The 17,254-nt window shown below is 39.7% G+C and overlaps 1 protein-coding gene across 2 annotated transcripts in view; it reads left to right on the top strand.

Moving 5' to 3' along the window:
* Positions 1–17,254, top strand: part of BARD1 (BRCA1 associated RING domain 1) — a 47,174-nt gene that overhangs the window by 10,286 nt on the left and 19,634 nt on the right. For both annotated transcript variants that reach the window (XM_068138005.1, XM_068138006.1), the window contains 3 exons: positions 2,493–3,475; positions 12,295–12,375; positions 13,081–13,253. In XM_068138005.1, coding sequence (XP_067994106.1) covers positions 2,493–3,475; positions 12,295–12,375; positions 13,081–13,253 — 1,237 coding nt within the window. The remainder of the gene's footprint in view (positions 1–2,492; positions 3,476–12,294; positions 12,376–13,080; positions 13,254–17,254) is intronic.

Here is a 17,254-nt window from a genome sequence, read left to right as displayed (position 1 = left end):
ACAAATTACATTTCCATGCTGATTTCAGTCTTGTTCTTTACTTGGAGGTGACTGATAGTTCTAGCAAGGTAAATATTTTAGAAGGAAATCTGCTGGTTTTGTCAACAGTGAAGGCAAGACACATAAAATCAGTTAGCATTTACATTTTGCATCTGTTTGCAATGGAGCTCTTCCTGTGGTGTTTTTTTTTTTTTAGCTGTTATTGTCAGAATGAAATTGGACATGGTATCCTTCTGAAGGCTACATAGTTACGAGATTTCAGTCTCCATTTCAGTGCTTTTTTCCCCAGTTGCACCAAGCTGAGCCCTACAGGAAAATCAAATAGCTGCAGTTCAGTACTTGATGATTGTCTTTAGATACCTAAATGATTGATTGGGCAGCCTCAAGCTGTAATCTTAAAGACCCTTTTAGTGTGATGTCTTGCATATTCCTCTAGCTAACTCTCCTAATATCTCCTATATTTTAATTCCAAGGATAAGTAGGATAATTTAAATCAAGATAGAGGAAAAAAATAACCTTGAAATATTGCTTTAAAAGAAAACTGCAAATATCTATTTTGGTGTTGAATTACTAGCTACTCAGTGCTGGTTTAAGCAAAATTCCCAACTTTTTCTTTTTTGCAGCTAGGCAATTTGGGTTAGTTTGTCTGCTACCTGTGAATTTACCATCATAGCTTGCTATGCAAAACAGGCTACAGTTACTTACTAACACCGAAAACAGAAGAGAAGGTATGGAGAAGACGAATTATCCATAGAAAGTTAATGCACTGAAGTGAAAGTAATACGTTGTTGTCTGTCATTTTTAAAGTTCAAGACTGTGTATAGCTTGTTAAACATGCTAAAAAAAAAATCAAAATGGCAATAACAAAACACTATTATTGCTCTTAGTTCTGTTTAAAAATAATATCCAACTTGCTTCACCAGAAAAAATTAATAGTGGTTTTCCACTGACAGCTGTAAGTCACAAAGACACTTGTGAACGATAGCCACTGAGGTTGGAGGCAACAGAAGGAATAAGTTGGATTTCACAGTATCCCCAAGGTTGGAAGAGACCTCAAAGATCATTGAGTCCAACCTGTCACCACAGGCCTCATGACTAAACCGTGGCACCAAGTGCCACATCCAGTCCCCTCTTGAACACCTCCAGGGACAGTGACTCCACCACCTCCCTGGGCAGCCCATTCCAATGGCCAACAACTCTCTCAGTGAAGAACTTTCTCCTCACCTCCAGCCTAAACTTCCCCTAGTGCAGCTTGAGACTGTCCCCCCTTGTTCTGGTGCTGGTTGCCTGGGAGAAGAGACCAACCCCCATCTGTCTACAACTTCCCTTCAGGTAGTTGTAGACAAGCAAGAAGGTCACCACTGAGCCTCCTCTTCTCCAGGCTAAACAATCCCAGCTCCCCCAGCCTCTCCTCATAGGGCTGTTGGAGGACTTGTCCAGGCAACCCAAAATAACTCAGATTTCCATGAAGGAATCTGTTCTTTTAAAAAAAAAAAAAAATTAAAAAAAGATCTGTTCTAGGTTTTTTTCTCACTGAAAGAATTGTCAACTTAAATTATTGTCTAACTTGGAGGTCACTTCATGCTCCTTAATTTATTCTTAAGCCATTGAGAATCACTATTTATAGCTGTGGTTCTCAACTGCTATTTCATGCACTAGGGGTACAGGATATTCCTCCATCATCTTGGTTATTGATTTGTAATGTGCTGTCCAACGCCACTTACAAAACTGCTCCACTGCACATTTATAAAGAAATCATTGCAGAATGGTTGGGGTTGGAAGGGACCTTTGGGGATCATCAAGTTCAACCCCCCTGAAACTCCACTATGCCTAGATCAGATGTTTGAGATCATCAAAATGTTTAGCTTCTTTGATTTTGTTGTTTTTTTTTACTACCAAGAGGTAAAGATTCAAATAACAGGACACAATTACTTGCAGATTTTCTATATATATCTCTGGTTCATCTCCTTACATCTGTGGAGTCAGTCAGAATTCCTCAGGAATGTTCAACATTCAAGGATGTTATTTTTGCTTTCTCGCGTCTGTTCTTCTCCTTTATCTTCATGTGGACCGTAATATCTTTTTAGAAAATTGTTTTTGTGCTCTTTTGTGTATTCACAGACTACTTTGTTAAACCTATTTCCAAGGAAACCTCAGTGAGAACCAGCTTCTCTCTTCTGTAATCTAGTCAGAAATCTTTGGTGTGTGTGCTGTGTTGTGACCTCAGGCTGCTGAGGAAATGTCCCTACCAGGGTGCTTGCTTGCCTGGCAGATAGCTTTAACTGCACTGGGATCCCTGAACTTTACAGTGGCGTGTGGCCTTACCAGTTGTTTTAAAGCAATTACACCTGTCCCTTCAGAAGCAATGAAGGCACTCATCGGTTGTATTTAGTCTTCATCAGCTACTACAGTTCTTGTTTTGATCTTTCTTTGGCAATGCTCAACTGAAGAGTGCTCTGTAAATTATTTTTCCTCTTCCCTGATGCATGTAGATTCAACGGCAGATATGTCCACAACTGAGTCAAGCTTTGAAAAAAAGAGTAAGAAGGAACAGATAAAAATGTGGTTCAGCCCAAAAAGTAGAAAAATCCGATGTGTCCTGAACACGAGACAGCCTGGCACCAAAAGTAATGACCTCTGCCAGGACACATCTTCGGTTTATGATTTCTTCCCTTCTCCTCCTCACAATAAGCCCTCCAAAACAACAAAAAAGCCAATGCAGCCACAGAAGAAGAAGAAGAAAATTCTAGCAGACATAAACAAAGTGTGGAGCTTAGAGAAGCCTGAGCAGAAAGGAGGACTTGAGAAGACTCCCAAGGAGAGGCATGTTATCATCTGCAGTCAACCAGTAGTCCTGGGCCCTCCAGAACCCAACAGCCCTGAAGAGGTAGTTCAGCAGGAGTCTATAAAGGATGCTGACTCCATAAACACAGAAAATGTGGAAATACCACCACAAGTAAAATCCTCAGAGAAGAAAGATGACAGTGAAGTGATGTGCCCCATGGAAGACAGCAAGGGAAAAAACAGTGCTGCAGAAATGTCGTTGTCAATAGAAAAGGAGGCTACACCCTTAAAACGTGGAAGGGAGCAATCCAAACTTCCAGTTACATCTCAGTCTAAAAGACAAAGACTAAGTGAGAGGAGCAGTATTAGGAAGTCAGGAGGGCAAGCAGATTGTGCAGAGGAGGTACCTCAGGGTTGTCCCAACTCCCCAGCAACAGAACACAAAACACCAGTTCAGATGTCTTCCTCTACATTGAAACTTTCTGACACTGTAATGAAAACAAGAAGCTCTGCAGCCTTCCAAGTAATAAACAGCCCTTCACTTTCAGAATCTCCTACCTCACCTACTTCTAAGACTTTTGATCAAGTAAGAATACCCTACAGTCCTTCTGTGTTGAAGTCCCCTGGTGGTAACACAATTGCCAGAAGAAACTACAAAGGAGAGACTCTGCTCCATGTCGCCTCCATCAAGGTAAGACCATCAGCCTCTATTTCAGCTTTAAACAAAGGTGTATATAAAGCAATGTTATATTAAAAATATCCTGGAAACCAGTTACTTCATACTCTTTTGGGGGCAGGGGAATCTCATCATCTATTTCTTTTAGGTTTATTGAGCAGTTTCCAACCTGATTCTCTGATTACATAACAAAATGATGGTTGGAATGATGCAAGATGATTATACTTGAGAAACTTGATGTACTATGGTGTCAGTGGTACCTATGAATTACAGGAAGTGATAAGCATTTGAATGTTTTTGCCTTTTGTCTCTGTTGTTTATCATAAGGGTGTCAGCTAAATATTTCAGATCTCACCAAGTGATCTTCATCCATTTAACTTGTCCTGGTAACTCAGCCAGGGCAATATCTGAATTATCTGCATGAAGATAACTCTTTGCAGCCTTAATTGAGGTTAACTATTTGATAATCTGAGAACCTCCATTTGATGCAAGTGTTGGTTCAAGAGGAACAAAATGCTGCACCCTGGGATGCCCATGCTGAGCCCTCTGCCCTTGAGCATGTTGTCCTCGGATAGTGGAGAAGGGAGAATTAGAACCAACTTGAGATGTTCTCAGTGTCAGTTACTGTCATTCATGGAATGACAGCTGTCACTCATTTTGCTGTTGTTATCTCCACCCAGTTCCTGCTGTGGTAGAACCTCACAGCTTTGCTTCCTTCTGACTATGTAAATGCTATCTGCAGGTAGGGTAGGTGGAATGCTTACAGTCAAACTCATTGGATGTGCTAACATAGCAGCTCTCTTCTGAGAGGTCATTTCAAAGAGTTTGTAGTCTGGCAATTTAAATGTGCTTTGTGCTAAATCATAATAGAGAAATACTGTGTGGTTAATAAACTACTGGAATTGATTCACCTGTAAGCATCCTGACATTTATACAGCACTTCTATTTGTTGTGACAAAGGCTGTTCTTGATAAAGAACTGTGTCCTCTTTCAAAGGCATTCTAATAAGACACTCCTGCTGCATGAGACCTTTTTAAATGGAAGTGGCAGCTTAGCTGAGTTGGGTTCAGATATCTTACTTGATGCCATTAATATGGAAGTAGGGAGGAGAAAATTAAACATCGTCCTTACAGGACTCGAGCTTTAAGGAGAGATCTCTTCTTACTTCTCATCTTAAGTCTTATATATTCCTCTTTATTGAAGCACTGTTTACAAATTATCCTTCCATGAATTTTGGGGAATGTGTAAGGAATACTACTATGACTGGTCCAAAAAAATCTGTATCTACATTGGCAAACTTTCACCTAGGTGTGGTTTCCAGCCATATGTCTGATACTTATTGGGAGATTTGGATTAAACAGTGATCTGCCAATTATGTGAGTTTTGGTCATGAATGAGTGAAAAATGATGCTGTAGATCAAAGGAATAAACAAGTTTTGATTATTCAGGTTTTGTGGTGTAGCTGGCCCTGCTTGTTGGCATTGATAAAGCCCTCTTTGAGACAGGGATAGGGCTGTTGCAGTGGGCTGAAAAGCTCAGTGTGGCTGTGGGGTCAACAGGCACAGGAATGCTTTTCTCAGCCCTGTGTGTGAATTCATTGTGATGCTATCTTTTAATGTGTATTGATCTAAAATGGGAAGTTGCTTCTGTTCCTCCTTAGTTCTGCTGTGGATTTAATCTATCAATTCAATTTGCATTGATGTGCTCATTAGTAAAAGCTTTTTTAACTAGGTAGGGCTTCAGGGTGATCCCAAAGTTCCCAGTAGCTTTTAAAGGTTATTAAAATAAGGCAAGGAGAATGGTCCATTTTGCTATGGTCATAGTTTACTTGCACCTGTCTTTGTTTCTTGCTACTAAATTTCCAGTGCAACTAACAAAACTGTCATGCTGTCCCTCAACCTCAGATCCTCATTTGTAGAATGAGATTATACAGATTATCTACTTTCACTACAGAATCACCAAAGTTGGAAGAGACCTCAAAGATCATAGTAGTGTTCTTTGTTCTTGTTACATAATTGTAGATGTATGATGCCCTTCTGAGAAGCTGCTGCATCCCCTGGTTAACAGTAAATGTAGGCACAGTTACTGGTCCATCTCAAAATGAAATAAGGCTGAGCTTTCAAAATAGCTTAATGTGAGGAGCTGGTTTTTCCAGAGAACTATTGGTCATGGGTTTTGCTAACATCTCACTTTGTGAAGCACTGAACAAGAAATAGCAGCGATTAATTGCCATGAATCTGCCGGGGATGTGTGGCAATGGCAAGTATCTTTCATATAAAGTGTGTGTTTTTAGATCACTCTTCTAGAGTGTAGGAACTCTGCTATGGAACTGGTAAATGTGTTTTTTCAGAGAAGCTGGTCCTGAAAATACTTTATGCTCTATGCGTGTTCTCATTGTGGTTTTGTTTGTTGTTGTGGTCTATTTCTTTGCTTGTGTTTGGGTTGGTTGGTTTGGGGTTGTTTGTTGGGGTGGTTTTTTTTTTGTCTTTTGGTCCAAGATAGCCCTGTCATTATGTTTTTTTTTCTGGTGTTTCTGGAAGAAATATTTCCCTTCCAGTTTTGTTTTCTAGGTGATTTTTTTTTTCCTTACTCTTTTCACAGCCAGTAATGTTTTCTCACGTGTGTAATGGGAAAAACTTGTAGCTGCCACCTTACTCTCCGCCATGAAATAAAGTCTAATTTTCCAGGACTTCATTAATTATAAAAAGAAATCTGTATTATTTTCATTAACTGTTAGGGTCTAATACCCCAAATTTAATTAAAGCTAATTGATTTTTTTCCCCTTTTTTTAAAAAAGAGGAGATAAACATTATCTGGCATTAAAATTAAGTGCATAGTGCTCTTTCAAATAATTCTAAGGGTTTATCCCCATTTGCTACCACTAGTTGATTAACTTACTTGAAATCAAAATGGTTCCAAGAGAGGTTCTAGAGTGGATGAATTCAATGCTAAGGTACACTAATAAATGTGGCTCTTCCCATAGCAAGCTGCAGTCATGTTTGTCCTCTTCTTACAGTCATTAGAGGTAGAACTTCCAATCAGTTAAAATACGAAACATGACCTATTGCACTCCTGATATTCTAAACTGGTGGGAATTTGCCTAATCAACAGCTCTTCTGCAAGATTTTCTTTTTTTTTTTTTTTTTTACAGCATAATAATGAGTTGTTCTCAGGAAAGGCTCTAATGTGGCAATTAAAAATGCAGCACAGTAATACTGAACTAGTTAGTACAGAATCTTCAGTCTGTGGAGAGAAAAAAGCATGGTTTCTTGGTACAGTGTTTCAGATCTTTATTGTTTCTTCTGCCTTGATAAGGTAATGGAGCAGTTCACAGTATGGAATTGCTGCCACTGGGGATTCCAGGAGGAGGAATAGCAAAGCACAGTGCTACAGGTCAACAGAGGACCGCAGCAGCGGTCGTACTGTTACAAGCGAGTGAATGGGAGGCAGCTCAGAGAAGGTTTTGCTTTTTATGCTTCGTAGAATCAATAAGGTTGGAATAGACCTTAGAGATCAAGTTCAACCTGTCACCCAACACCTCATGACTAACTAAACCATGGCATCAAGTGCCACGTCCAATCCCCTCTTGAACACCTCCAGGGATGGTGCCTCCACCACCTCCCTGGGCAGCACATTCTGATGGCCAATTACTCTCTCTCTGAAGAACTTTCTCCTCACCTCAGGCCTAAACTTCCCCTGGTGCAGTTTGAGACTGTGTCCTCTTATTCTGGTGATGGTTGCCTGGGAGAAGAGACCAACACCCACCTGTCTACAACCTCCCTCCAGTTAGTTGTAGAGAGCAATAAGGTCTCCCCTGAGCCTCCTTTTCTCCAGGCTAAACAACCCCAGCTCCCTTAGCCTGTCCTCGTAGGGCTTGTGCTTGAGACCTCTCCCCAGCCTTGTTGCCCTTCTCTGGACACATCCAGACCTGGATACAGGACTCAAGGTGTGGCCTAACCAGTGCTGAGTACAGGGGCAGAATGACCTCCCGGCTCCTGCTGGCCAATTGGTTCAAATTGGAACCAATTGAAGAGTTGTCCTTTCCTGAGGAAAGAAGAAATTGCCTCTATTCAGAACAGCTGCTTAGTCTGAGGAGAGCGAGAGAAGGAGCACTGGGACCAGTTTTGGTGGCCTTCTGTTTGGGGGACCCTTTTTGGCAGTTGACCAGGAGGGCCTTCATAAAGTCTTCAACCATGGCTAGCCTGCTGTGCTGGGTACTTCATAGTCGCTGTACTTAACACTGTAATAAGTAGGAGACAGTTCCTTCTGAGCCTATGAGACTCTTTTTCCTTTTTATTGCTTTGCTACAATATATAGAATAGAATATGACTCATTAGAAAGGAGATTGAAAGATTTCTGTGGTTTTGCAAGCATGTGATGGGCACCCTAAGAACACCTTTTAAATCTTTGTTTCAAGTGTCTCACTTTAGTTGAGTGTTGGGTCATATGCCTATCCGGGATGGACATCTCCCCTCCTTCCTTTCCTCTCGAGGCTTTAGGTGCAAGAGAGGAGTTGTGTTGCACAGCAGGACACTCCTAGTGTCCTCTGAGTAAAAGGTGGTGGATGGGTAGCATCATTTCTGCCAGCTGCTTCACAATGAATGAATGCATCTGTCGGTGCAAGGTCCTTTTGTCTAGACCACCTGATTTTGTGTGGCAGGTGACTTAGCTTTGTCCATTTCACTGGAGAAATGACATCTGCTGGCAGAAACTAGCAGAATGACTGGGATTCAGGTGTAGCACACAAGCCTGCTTTGAAGTTGTGCTTGACTCTCTAATGTTAAAGCCAAGTGTTGTGGGAATAGCAGAGCAGCCTCCTGATCCTGGGGTAGTATCCAGTAGATAGCTTAAGACAAATAGGAAGCAGTGTAATGGTTTCAAATGCAGAACTTCAGAATATGAAAGGTGGCCAGGAGTCAAAGCAATCCATCTTCCCAAGTGAAAGCTTAGAAACAAATTGCCCTTTCTTCTTCAATAGTGCTTGGTCGTTACTCCTCCTGTTTCTGAGGTGGGTTGAACTTAACTTCTTGAATGTTTTTGTTAAAGGTTAAGCATAGTTAGCTGTGTGCTTGTTGGTTAATAAATGGGCTGCTGGATCAGGAATTAATTTGGAGAAATTTGAGGTGAGAAATTTACTAATTCCTGGAAATAGTTGATTGGAACATTCTCAATTAGAATAAGCACTCTAGTTTATATTTGACCTCTTTGACCACTTATGAGTTGTAAATAGGCTAGTTTTGCCTGCTGTCGTTGCTGTATTGGAGTTTGAAAGGGGACTTTGCTTTAGTGTTTGATCACCCTGGAGTCACTACAAGCACAGCTTCCAGGCCAAGATGTTACCAGATGAAGACATTTTATTATGTTACACAGCAAAGTTACATACTCTTCTAGAAAACATGTGTCATATCTTCATTGGTTATTTTTTGTTGGTATGCATGTAAATAAGACACCCAATAGGTTAAAATGGCAAAACAATATTTCAACACATCCACCCAAATTCTGCCAAGTCTTTCTCTTCAGTTACAAGATGCTTACATTCCTTTCTAAGTCACGGATAAAACATGGCCTTCTCTAACTCAAGCAAGGGCAAATCATCCGCTACCTTTCCCTCTTTGTTTCTCTCAATTACTGATAAGGTGTGTATTCCTAACTCAAGGGCAAAACATAGCTGTTCCAAAGCTATCCAAAACCAACCCTTCTCCTACATTTATTCATGTTTGACCTAAAGATTGAAATCACTTGGATACCTTTGCAAATAAAGGGAGAAGTGATTGGTTGCAGTGGTACAGGTTTTTACCATCATCTTCACGTACTGCCCTTATTCTTTTGATCTCTGTCTTCGAACTGGTAGAATACTTTCTTGTTAACTTAATTAAAAGGTGACTTTTGCATGGAAAATATCAATGGTTAGTGGAACTAGTAAAGGGCAAAATGGGGAAAACACTCCCCACACCTATAAAATAGGGCTGAAAGGACATTTGAAGTTCTTCTTAACCATCTGTCTTCATTAAAATCATGGCATGATTGACTTGAGAAAAAAACCAACAAAAAAGCCTTCTCTAAGCCAAGTGAGGATTGTTTTCTGGGCTTATGCCATCAGTATCGGCAGGAGCTAAATTCTCATTGGGAGGGAAGTGTTTGTAGTCAGTGTAAATGCCCTTCTCTGTGTGAGCTAATGCTGTCTTCTAGATCTGCCAACAGATGGCCCCAATGCCTTTCTTCCTTCTGTGGTTTTCAGAGCTCTCTCAATCTGTAGCAGAGGAAGAGCAGCCCCATTGCATTATTGTGTTGTCAATACACATAAGCTTTGCTATGAGCTTAAAATGTCCTTTGCTTTGCATCTTCCAAATGGATAATTTTACATTCTGTAGTAGTTTCTGCCTTTTCAGAAGCTGGTTGTAATCTTTCAATGATAAGGAGATTTAAAAATAAACACTTCCCTGTGATTTGTTAGCAGTCTTCTACCTGATGTTTGTCCTGTTCTCTTTCTGAACAAGTAGTGTCTCCAGTTAGATTTCCACTCTGCTGCTGTCACAGACTGCTAACACAAGCAGTGAGGACCTCTCCTTGTATCATCTGGCATGGTTATAACTCCCTATTTGAGACTGGTGATTTTATGCTAGCATTGCTAGATCAAATAAACTCAAGGGACTAAATGTACAAAGTAAACTTTAATTCTGGTTAAAGCACAAATTCATGAATTATGTTTGAATTAGTCATTCCAATGTAATAGATGTGGTCTCTTCTGCTTTCGTACTTGTGGAAGAAATAAGGTGCATAAATGCTTGTGGCTAGGACTTGCCCCTGCAGGACGCTTAACCTTTCTTGGTTAGAGCTGAGCAAAACATTTATTAACTTTTAGATGTATGAGTGATATCATCAGCTCTGATAGAACTGGTCAATGTGTTAGCTGTACAGTTTTTACTTTTGGATCACTAGCAGATGACAGTGGTCCTCATTTCAGGAAAGATTCTAACACAAGCCTGCTAAGGTTCTACATCTTGAAATGTCAACTTCCTTTTTTGACCTAAATATTCATCATGTAAGCGACTGAAGAGCCTCTGAGAAGATAGAAGGCACATTCTAGCAATCAACTACTTTAACATCTCTCTTGTAACCCTGATTGACAGCAGCTATCCAGTCACTACAGAGTACAACTTGCATGACAGCTTCCTCACTCTTCTTGTCACCCTCATTGCTAGGTGCTGGCTGAGGGGAGCAGGTTCCATTTACACCTGATGTGATGACAATATTTGTCTCCTGTAAACAGCAAAACACCAATTTTCTAATGTTTACGTAGACCTGGATTTCGTTCTGCATGTGTTGTCAGTACTGGTGTCCACACCAGCAATGTTTCCTTTAATAAAGCTGCAGCAATGTTTTACCAATCAATGTTCACATAACTGTTCTGAAAAGCTGTGACACTACCTAATGCCCACACAAATTATTAGCTATGCTTACTGCACTAAAGGAGTGCTCTTGAAATGTCAAACCCTTGCTGTACGTGTTTGCAAACTTAACTTTAAATGATAAGCTCAGATCTCACTCATTATAGATAATTGTATCTTCTCTCTGTAGGAAAAGATCTAATGCAGAGCACTGTCTATTACTTTGCAACCATAAAGTATTCTAACAGCAGCATATCCTTTAATTGCTTTGAAAGGTAACATTTTACTGGGACAGCTAGGTTGTGAATATAACACATGAGACTTCTCTCTGATGTGTTAATTTGCTTGGCTGTTGTAAAGACAGTGATTCTCAGCATTTTTTAGGTGAATTTTGAGTTTCCAGTTGGTGCTTGCTGGATTAATTTCTGCTGAGCAGTCTGCCTTAATATTTTATCCAACTAAAATGTAAAGATTAAAGCTATTTTGCTTTTCCAAATTGTTCTTGGTAACAAAAAATGGGATTAAGCTTAATTTAATATTCTTTTAATTTTTACTAAGGTATGTTGTGAAGTAACAGGAATTTCTTGTCACTGCTTAAGGGCGTAGAACATATTGTATATGATGAATTAAACTTCTCTTCCCTCTGCCCATATCCTAATATTTATATATTGCAAGTTTGGCCAAGGACAAGAGCTAAGTATCAATTAATACGTTAATCTCTTCATTTGAGATCGCAGCACCCTGGTCAAGGGAAAGTGGTGGTTTTCTTCAAGTGCCTGATTTGGATGGATCCTCTGATTCATGAATTCTGTCCAGTTGCTTCTTTTGCCTTGCCTCTACTCAGCATCTTTCCTCTCTGTTTCCATCCTTTTCCCACGTACATTTCTTTGCTTATAGTGAAAACTGAGCAAATGAAAACTCTTTTGGTAGAATAACTGTCAGAGAAAGTGTCAGTGAGATTCACCGTGAGCAGTGATTGCAGTGGTAAATGAAACTCTTTCCCCTTTTCCTTTTGACTTATGGGAAAACAATTTATAGAAGCTTGTCAGGCTTATTAATCTATTTCACCTATGCATGTTTCTAGCCAGTCTGAAGGACAAGGAAATTTTGAGTAATGTTCTTGATTTTAATCTTTGCAATTGACTCCAGTGGACAGATTGCAGCCAGCACAAGAGCATCCATTTATTCCGAGCGTGTTATGTGCATCATCTTTTTATCTCAAAATATGTATTTTTGTAAAACATGTAGGTGCTTCTAAATGAACAATAATAATAAACTGTGGTCTCCAAACCAGTTGAGTTTTATCATCCTGACAATATCTAAATGGAAGTTTTGTATTATTAGATTTTTATTGCAGTTAAACTTATAAATCTGCACCTCTTAAATTTTTGCTATCTTCTTAATTACTTTTTAAATCTCAGGGTTTTGGTTTTTTTTCCTATGTAGGGTGACTTAGCAACTGTTGAACAGTTGCTGAAAAATGGGGCAGACCCCAATGTCAAAGATAATGCTGGCTGGACACCACTGGTAAGTGTTGATGATTTCTGCCTTCATTACTCCGATCAGATTGCATTTCACCCCGCCTTTTGCATATTCAGGTTGCTTTTACATCCATTTAGGTGACAGAATTATGCAAAGTGAAGAAGTGATGATAAGGAAGTTTAATTTATTAGCAACCACTGGTCTGCCCAAGTCCAACTCTTCTCTGCTGGGGTAGGGCATGTCAAGAAATCTATGAGCATGCCCTTCTGCAAATGCAGAAAATATAGCTATGATAGCTGGAAAATGATCAATTGCAGATGACATGGATATTTTATGGGTTCTTAATATCCTTTGTGTTCTTTCCCATTTTGGAAATATATCAAGGAGTTGAATGAAAAAATTGCTCACTTGAATTGCAGAAAATAAACAAAAGGTTGTTTTGACCCATGACTTCTACCTCTCCTGCAGAATACCCTTAAGAGAGCTCTAATCTGGGAGGCCTCATTCCCTGTAGTCTAATTTGCACACAACTGGCCTTCTGTAGTTCTTCTCTGTGCTTTTTTTATTGCTTTTAATTTCCAAGGTAAATTCATACCAGGAATGTGGTGGTGGTGTATCCTCAAATTGTCTTCCCCAACCATCTACTGAGAGGTGTTTGAAAATGAATGTGTTAACTGTTGTGACACAAGTCCTCCCTCTGAATTTTTTTTTTCCCCTTGAATTTTCTCTCTTATGGATTTACCCAACCAGCATGAGGCATGTAATCATGGGCACACGGAAGTGGTAGAGCTGTTGCTACAACACCAGGCCTTGGTGAACACTACAGGGTATCAGAACGAATCGCCACTTCATGATGCTGCCAAGAATGGGCATGTGAGCATTGCTGAGCTGCTGCTTTTGCATGGTGCCTCCTGTGATGCAGTGTAAGTAGATGTGGGATGTTATTTAACTGTAGCTTTAGCTACAGCTACCGCTTCCAGGGTGTGTGTTAAGTAAATACGAAGCAAAGCTGGTCATAAATGTGATGTATTTGAAGTGAGGAGGCAGATGTTAAATGTATACTCCGCTATACTTGCATTCCCCTTTTCCAGGCAGGTCTTTCCATTTCCTTTGTCCTAAGCTTTTCTGTTGGCAATCATAGATAGCTGGAGTATTGGAGATTGTACTGGGAAAGTAACAAAATGTGCTTACCCTATTTTTACCTGCTCTGTTGGCATCTTGTTGCAGCTACTGTCAGCACTAAGATGCTGAGCTAGATGAGTTTTGAACTGCTACAGTTGTTTGTTGTCTCTTTACTTTTACTACGCTGCTTGCTAGCAGAAGGCATTTTCACCCAGGCTTTCTGCATGCACAAATTACATAAACACAGGTTGGGATTTGGGGGATGTTTGTTGTTGTTTTTCCACTCTGGATCAAAGCACTAATCCTTAGTACTCTTTTTAATTAAAAAATAAGTCTTAGAAATATTTTCAGCTGAATCTTCTATGCAGTTATGCCTCCTGAAGCTTTTGGCATTGGTGTATAGGAAGTGCTAAAGAATCAGTTAGGCTGTGACTAACCCTGCAAGCTATTAGTATTTAGACACTAAATGTGGTTTTAGGTGTTGTAGAGTTGTGGTTGTGGCAGGGATGAATGTATTGGATGAATGTATTGGATGAATGTATGAAATTTGAGGGCAATGCATGCTGTCAATAAGTGTGTGTGTGTGTGTGTAGTAACACGATAGGATGAAGTCTTGCATGACATGAATTTCCTTTCCAGCCGCATAAAGAAGCATAAACAAGTTCAGCTTAATCACTTTAGCTTTCAACATTCCCTCTTGAAGCTTACAGAATTAAGGTATTTCATGGAAGAGCACAAGGTTTTCAAAGCCAGTCCTAATCTCGACTATACTGATGTTTGAAAACAATAAAACAAGCCCACAAAACTTTAGCATGAAAAAGTAAACCAAAGATCAATTGTTCATTTTCACTTTGTTTTTGAACAACATAGGTCAGCACATCACACCTTGAGAAGCCGACAGCTTCAGAAACTAATTTTCAAGCCACTTGAATATCAAGAACTGGTTGTGTGGTGCTTATCACTTGTCTGTCTAGTATTTGAAAGTGTAGCACAGCTGTAATACATGGTTTTGACAGGCTTTTAGGCACTGGAAGATTTGGATTCGAGACTCCAAATGCCAGCAGTGGACTCTCTAGGTCTCTTACTAGCCTTAGTTTCTGCCCCACATGTTCACATGAACTGAAATGAATCTGAACCTCTTTCTCTTCATTCTGCATGAGCAGACATGACCTATTGAAACAAAAGCCTTTTAATCATGGAGGGTGAGATTTATGTAAACTTTAAACTCTGTACTAGCTTTTCACTGAATACAGGTAAGCAACTAGCTACCACTTGCAGTACCTCTAAAAATAAAAAATGGCTTCTTACCCACTTCTGAGTATGTACTGTGCTTGAATTAATTTCCAGGGTGCTTGGAATCTCTAGTGTGTACTGGTAATAAATTTACTTTTATTTTTACTTAAAATCTTCTTGGAAAGAAATTTAGCTGCCTTTAATCTTTGTTTCATTTGTCTGGCAAAAGCAAGCACAAGTACTTAGGCAAAAATCCAGCCCTGTACATCCCTCCCTGGAAAAACTGAGGCTTCCAAATCTACTGTAGGCTGGTTGTCTCTGGCTGAAATGCTACTGTGCAAGTAACTATTGCAGTTGTGATGGGAAGGGGTTAGGGTTTTTCCCATAGTTTTTTACAGAGGGTACTAGAGACAGTGAAAGGGATGTGCAAGCAAAATGTTCACGTTGAGAAGTAAGACTTTACTGACCTCTTCCAAGAAACAACAGAAATAAGAACTGCAAGTCTTGAGACTTCAGACAACCTGTCCTGTGTCTCCATTCCTTCCTGTGCCCTGCTAGTTTCCCCCAGTGAGGAATGTTTCCCTGGATCATGACTTTGCAAATCTTGCAGGTATGTTTCTGTCGCTGCTTCTGATAGTTGTAGTCCTAATTAAACAGTGGTTGGATTTGTTCAGGTGAACCTGAACTTGCTTTAATGTAGAAGGCTTATTTTTTTCCCCCTAGTAAATGCATGCACACTTATAATGAAGTCATAATCTGACAGGAAGCTTGCTGTTTTTTCAGGAATGCTTTTCCTAGATCACTGAGACCTGCAGAATACAGCTTTGAAAACAGGAGGCAAGAACAGGGTGATCACTTCAGATGGTGCAAGTGTAATTCTTTTCAGATAACAAGTGATAGTTCTTATCACTAGTTATAATTGGTCTCTTTGTACTTGATGCAGGATCTACTCACCTTCACATCATTACAGTAGGGTCTTTAAAGCAGAACTAGAGCTGTGATGAGTAGAACTTGCATCTCTTCTCAAAGGTTTATTTAGGGATGTGCCAGAGGAGTGCATTAACTCTTTGGAGGTATGCAGTGGGTAAGCCAAGACTAATCCAAACCCACTTTGCCAAACTGATACATGTGTCTAATTTTAGTTTGTCTCTTTTTTTTTGTTTTGTTTTGTTTTGGTATGTGTAGGAAACTTTGTAGTCCGTTACCTCTTCAGGATCTTAGTGAACTGACTTTCAGGGTAGGAGAGGATTCTCTTTATCCCAGCATATTAAAGTGATTCTTCATTACCTCTCTGGGGTGGGGAGCAAAATCTGATTACTTCACTATGGTTACGTAAAGTATTTTCCTTTAGCTAAGCTAAGTAAAATGTGAACATGATAATGTATTCAAGTGTTACTTGGGATGTTATCAAATAGAGAGTGTAGAACCTCACACAAGTGACTGATGTCTTGCTGCTGCTGTGGCTGTAGGATTAGCTCGGGTTTGTGTCTTGGATGTCCCTTGTGTGTTGGAGAGTTAATCTACTGGAATAAAAACAGTGCTTGTGTTGAATGGACTGCTTAGAGGAGGAGCTTTGAGATTTAGTAGGGTAGTCAGTTCTGCAAGATTAAAATATATTTTAAAGATATGCAATATTTACTGACGGCAGGTAAGATCCACTGGTCTGTAGAAGGATGTAAGATCAAGGAGTAAATACACACTCTTTCTAAGGGACCTCAGTTCATGAGGTGTGCAGATATTAGCATAACCCTTGCCATCAGAGTGCTGAGACTTTGCCATTTCAGATTTAGATCATCAGGTTTATGGACCCATCAAGTACATTTCATTCCAAGTGTTTCTCAGGCTAGTGTTGTGGGTTTTTTTTCCTTGCACATTAATACAGAGTGCATTAAGAAGTAACTGTATGTAATACGAAGCAGCTGCATGTCTTCTGGACCAAGCAAATACAGATAGAACTACCTCCTCTGCCAGAAAGCAATTTTGGTATTCCTTGGCTAAATTTTTTTATTTAAATCTGTGAGATTTAATAGTTGTGGCACTTCATTTGGCATTTGAGGCTTTCACTGACTGGGGAAGATATGAACCACAAATGAAAAATATTATATGGACCAGTGGACCTATTAATTGTCCCCCTAGTCTAGTTAATTTTTTTAAGTTAATCTCCTACACATAGCTAATTTTTATTTTTATAGCTTTTTTTTCCTCATGTGCTCACTCTCTTGAATTCTTTCGTCCTTGCTTCACAGCAAGCCAAGTGATTTGAAAAATTAGATCTGTGCATTTGCAATTTCACAGTACTTCCTAAATGCTTTCACTCAAATGGGCTATCTTGCCAGTTTTTCATGCACAATAAGTTTAGCATTAGTAAAAATTGTCATGTTGTGTCCTTCCCTCCCCCCCCCTTTTTTTTTTTTGATGCTAGCTCTCTTTGAGTAGTTGAGTCTGATTCTCATCAAGTCTGTGGTAATGCTTAGAGATAGATAGAATGTGGTCCTCAATTAGGAATGGCATGTGGACAAAAAAATATAACTTGCAGTTAGTTCCAGGAGGCATTTGACCATGGCACTGA

This window comes from Melanerpes formicivorus, unplaced genomic scaffold (genome assembly GCF_026170545.1).
Source record: "Melanerpes formicivorus ecotype bairdi unplaced genomic scaffold, bMelFor1.0.p_v2 SCAF_5, whole genome shotgun sequence".
Lineage (NCBI taxonomy): Eukaryota > Metazoa > Chordata > Aves > Piciformes > Picidae > Melanerpes > Melanerpes formicivorus.
This window is presented reverse-complemented; position numbering and strand designations above follow the sequence as displayed.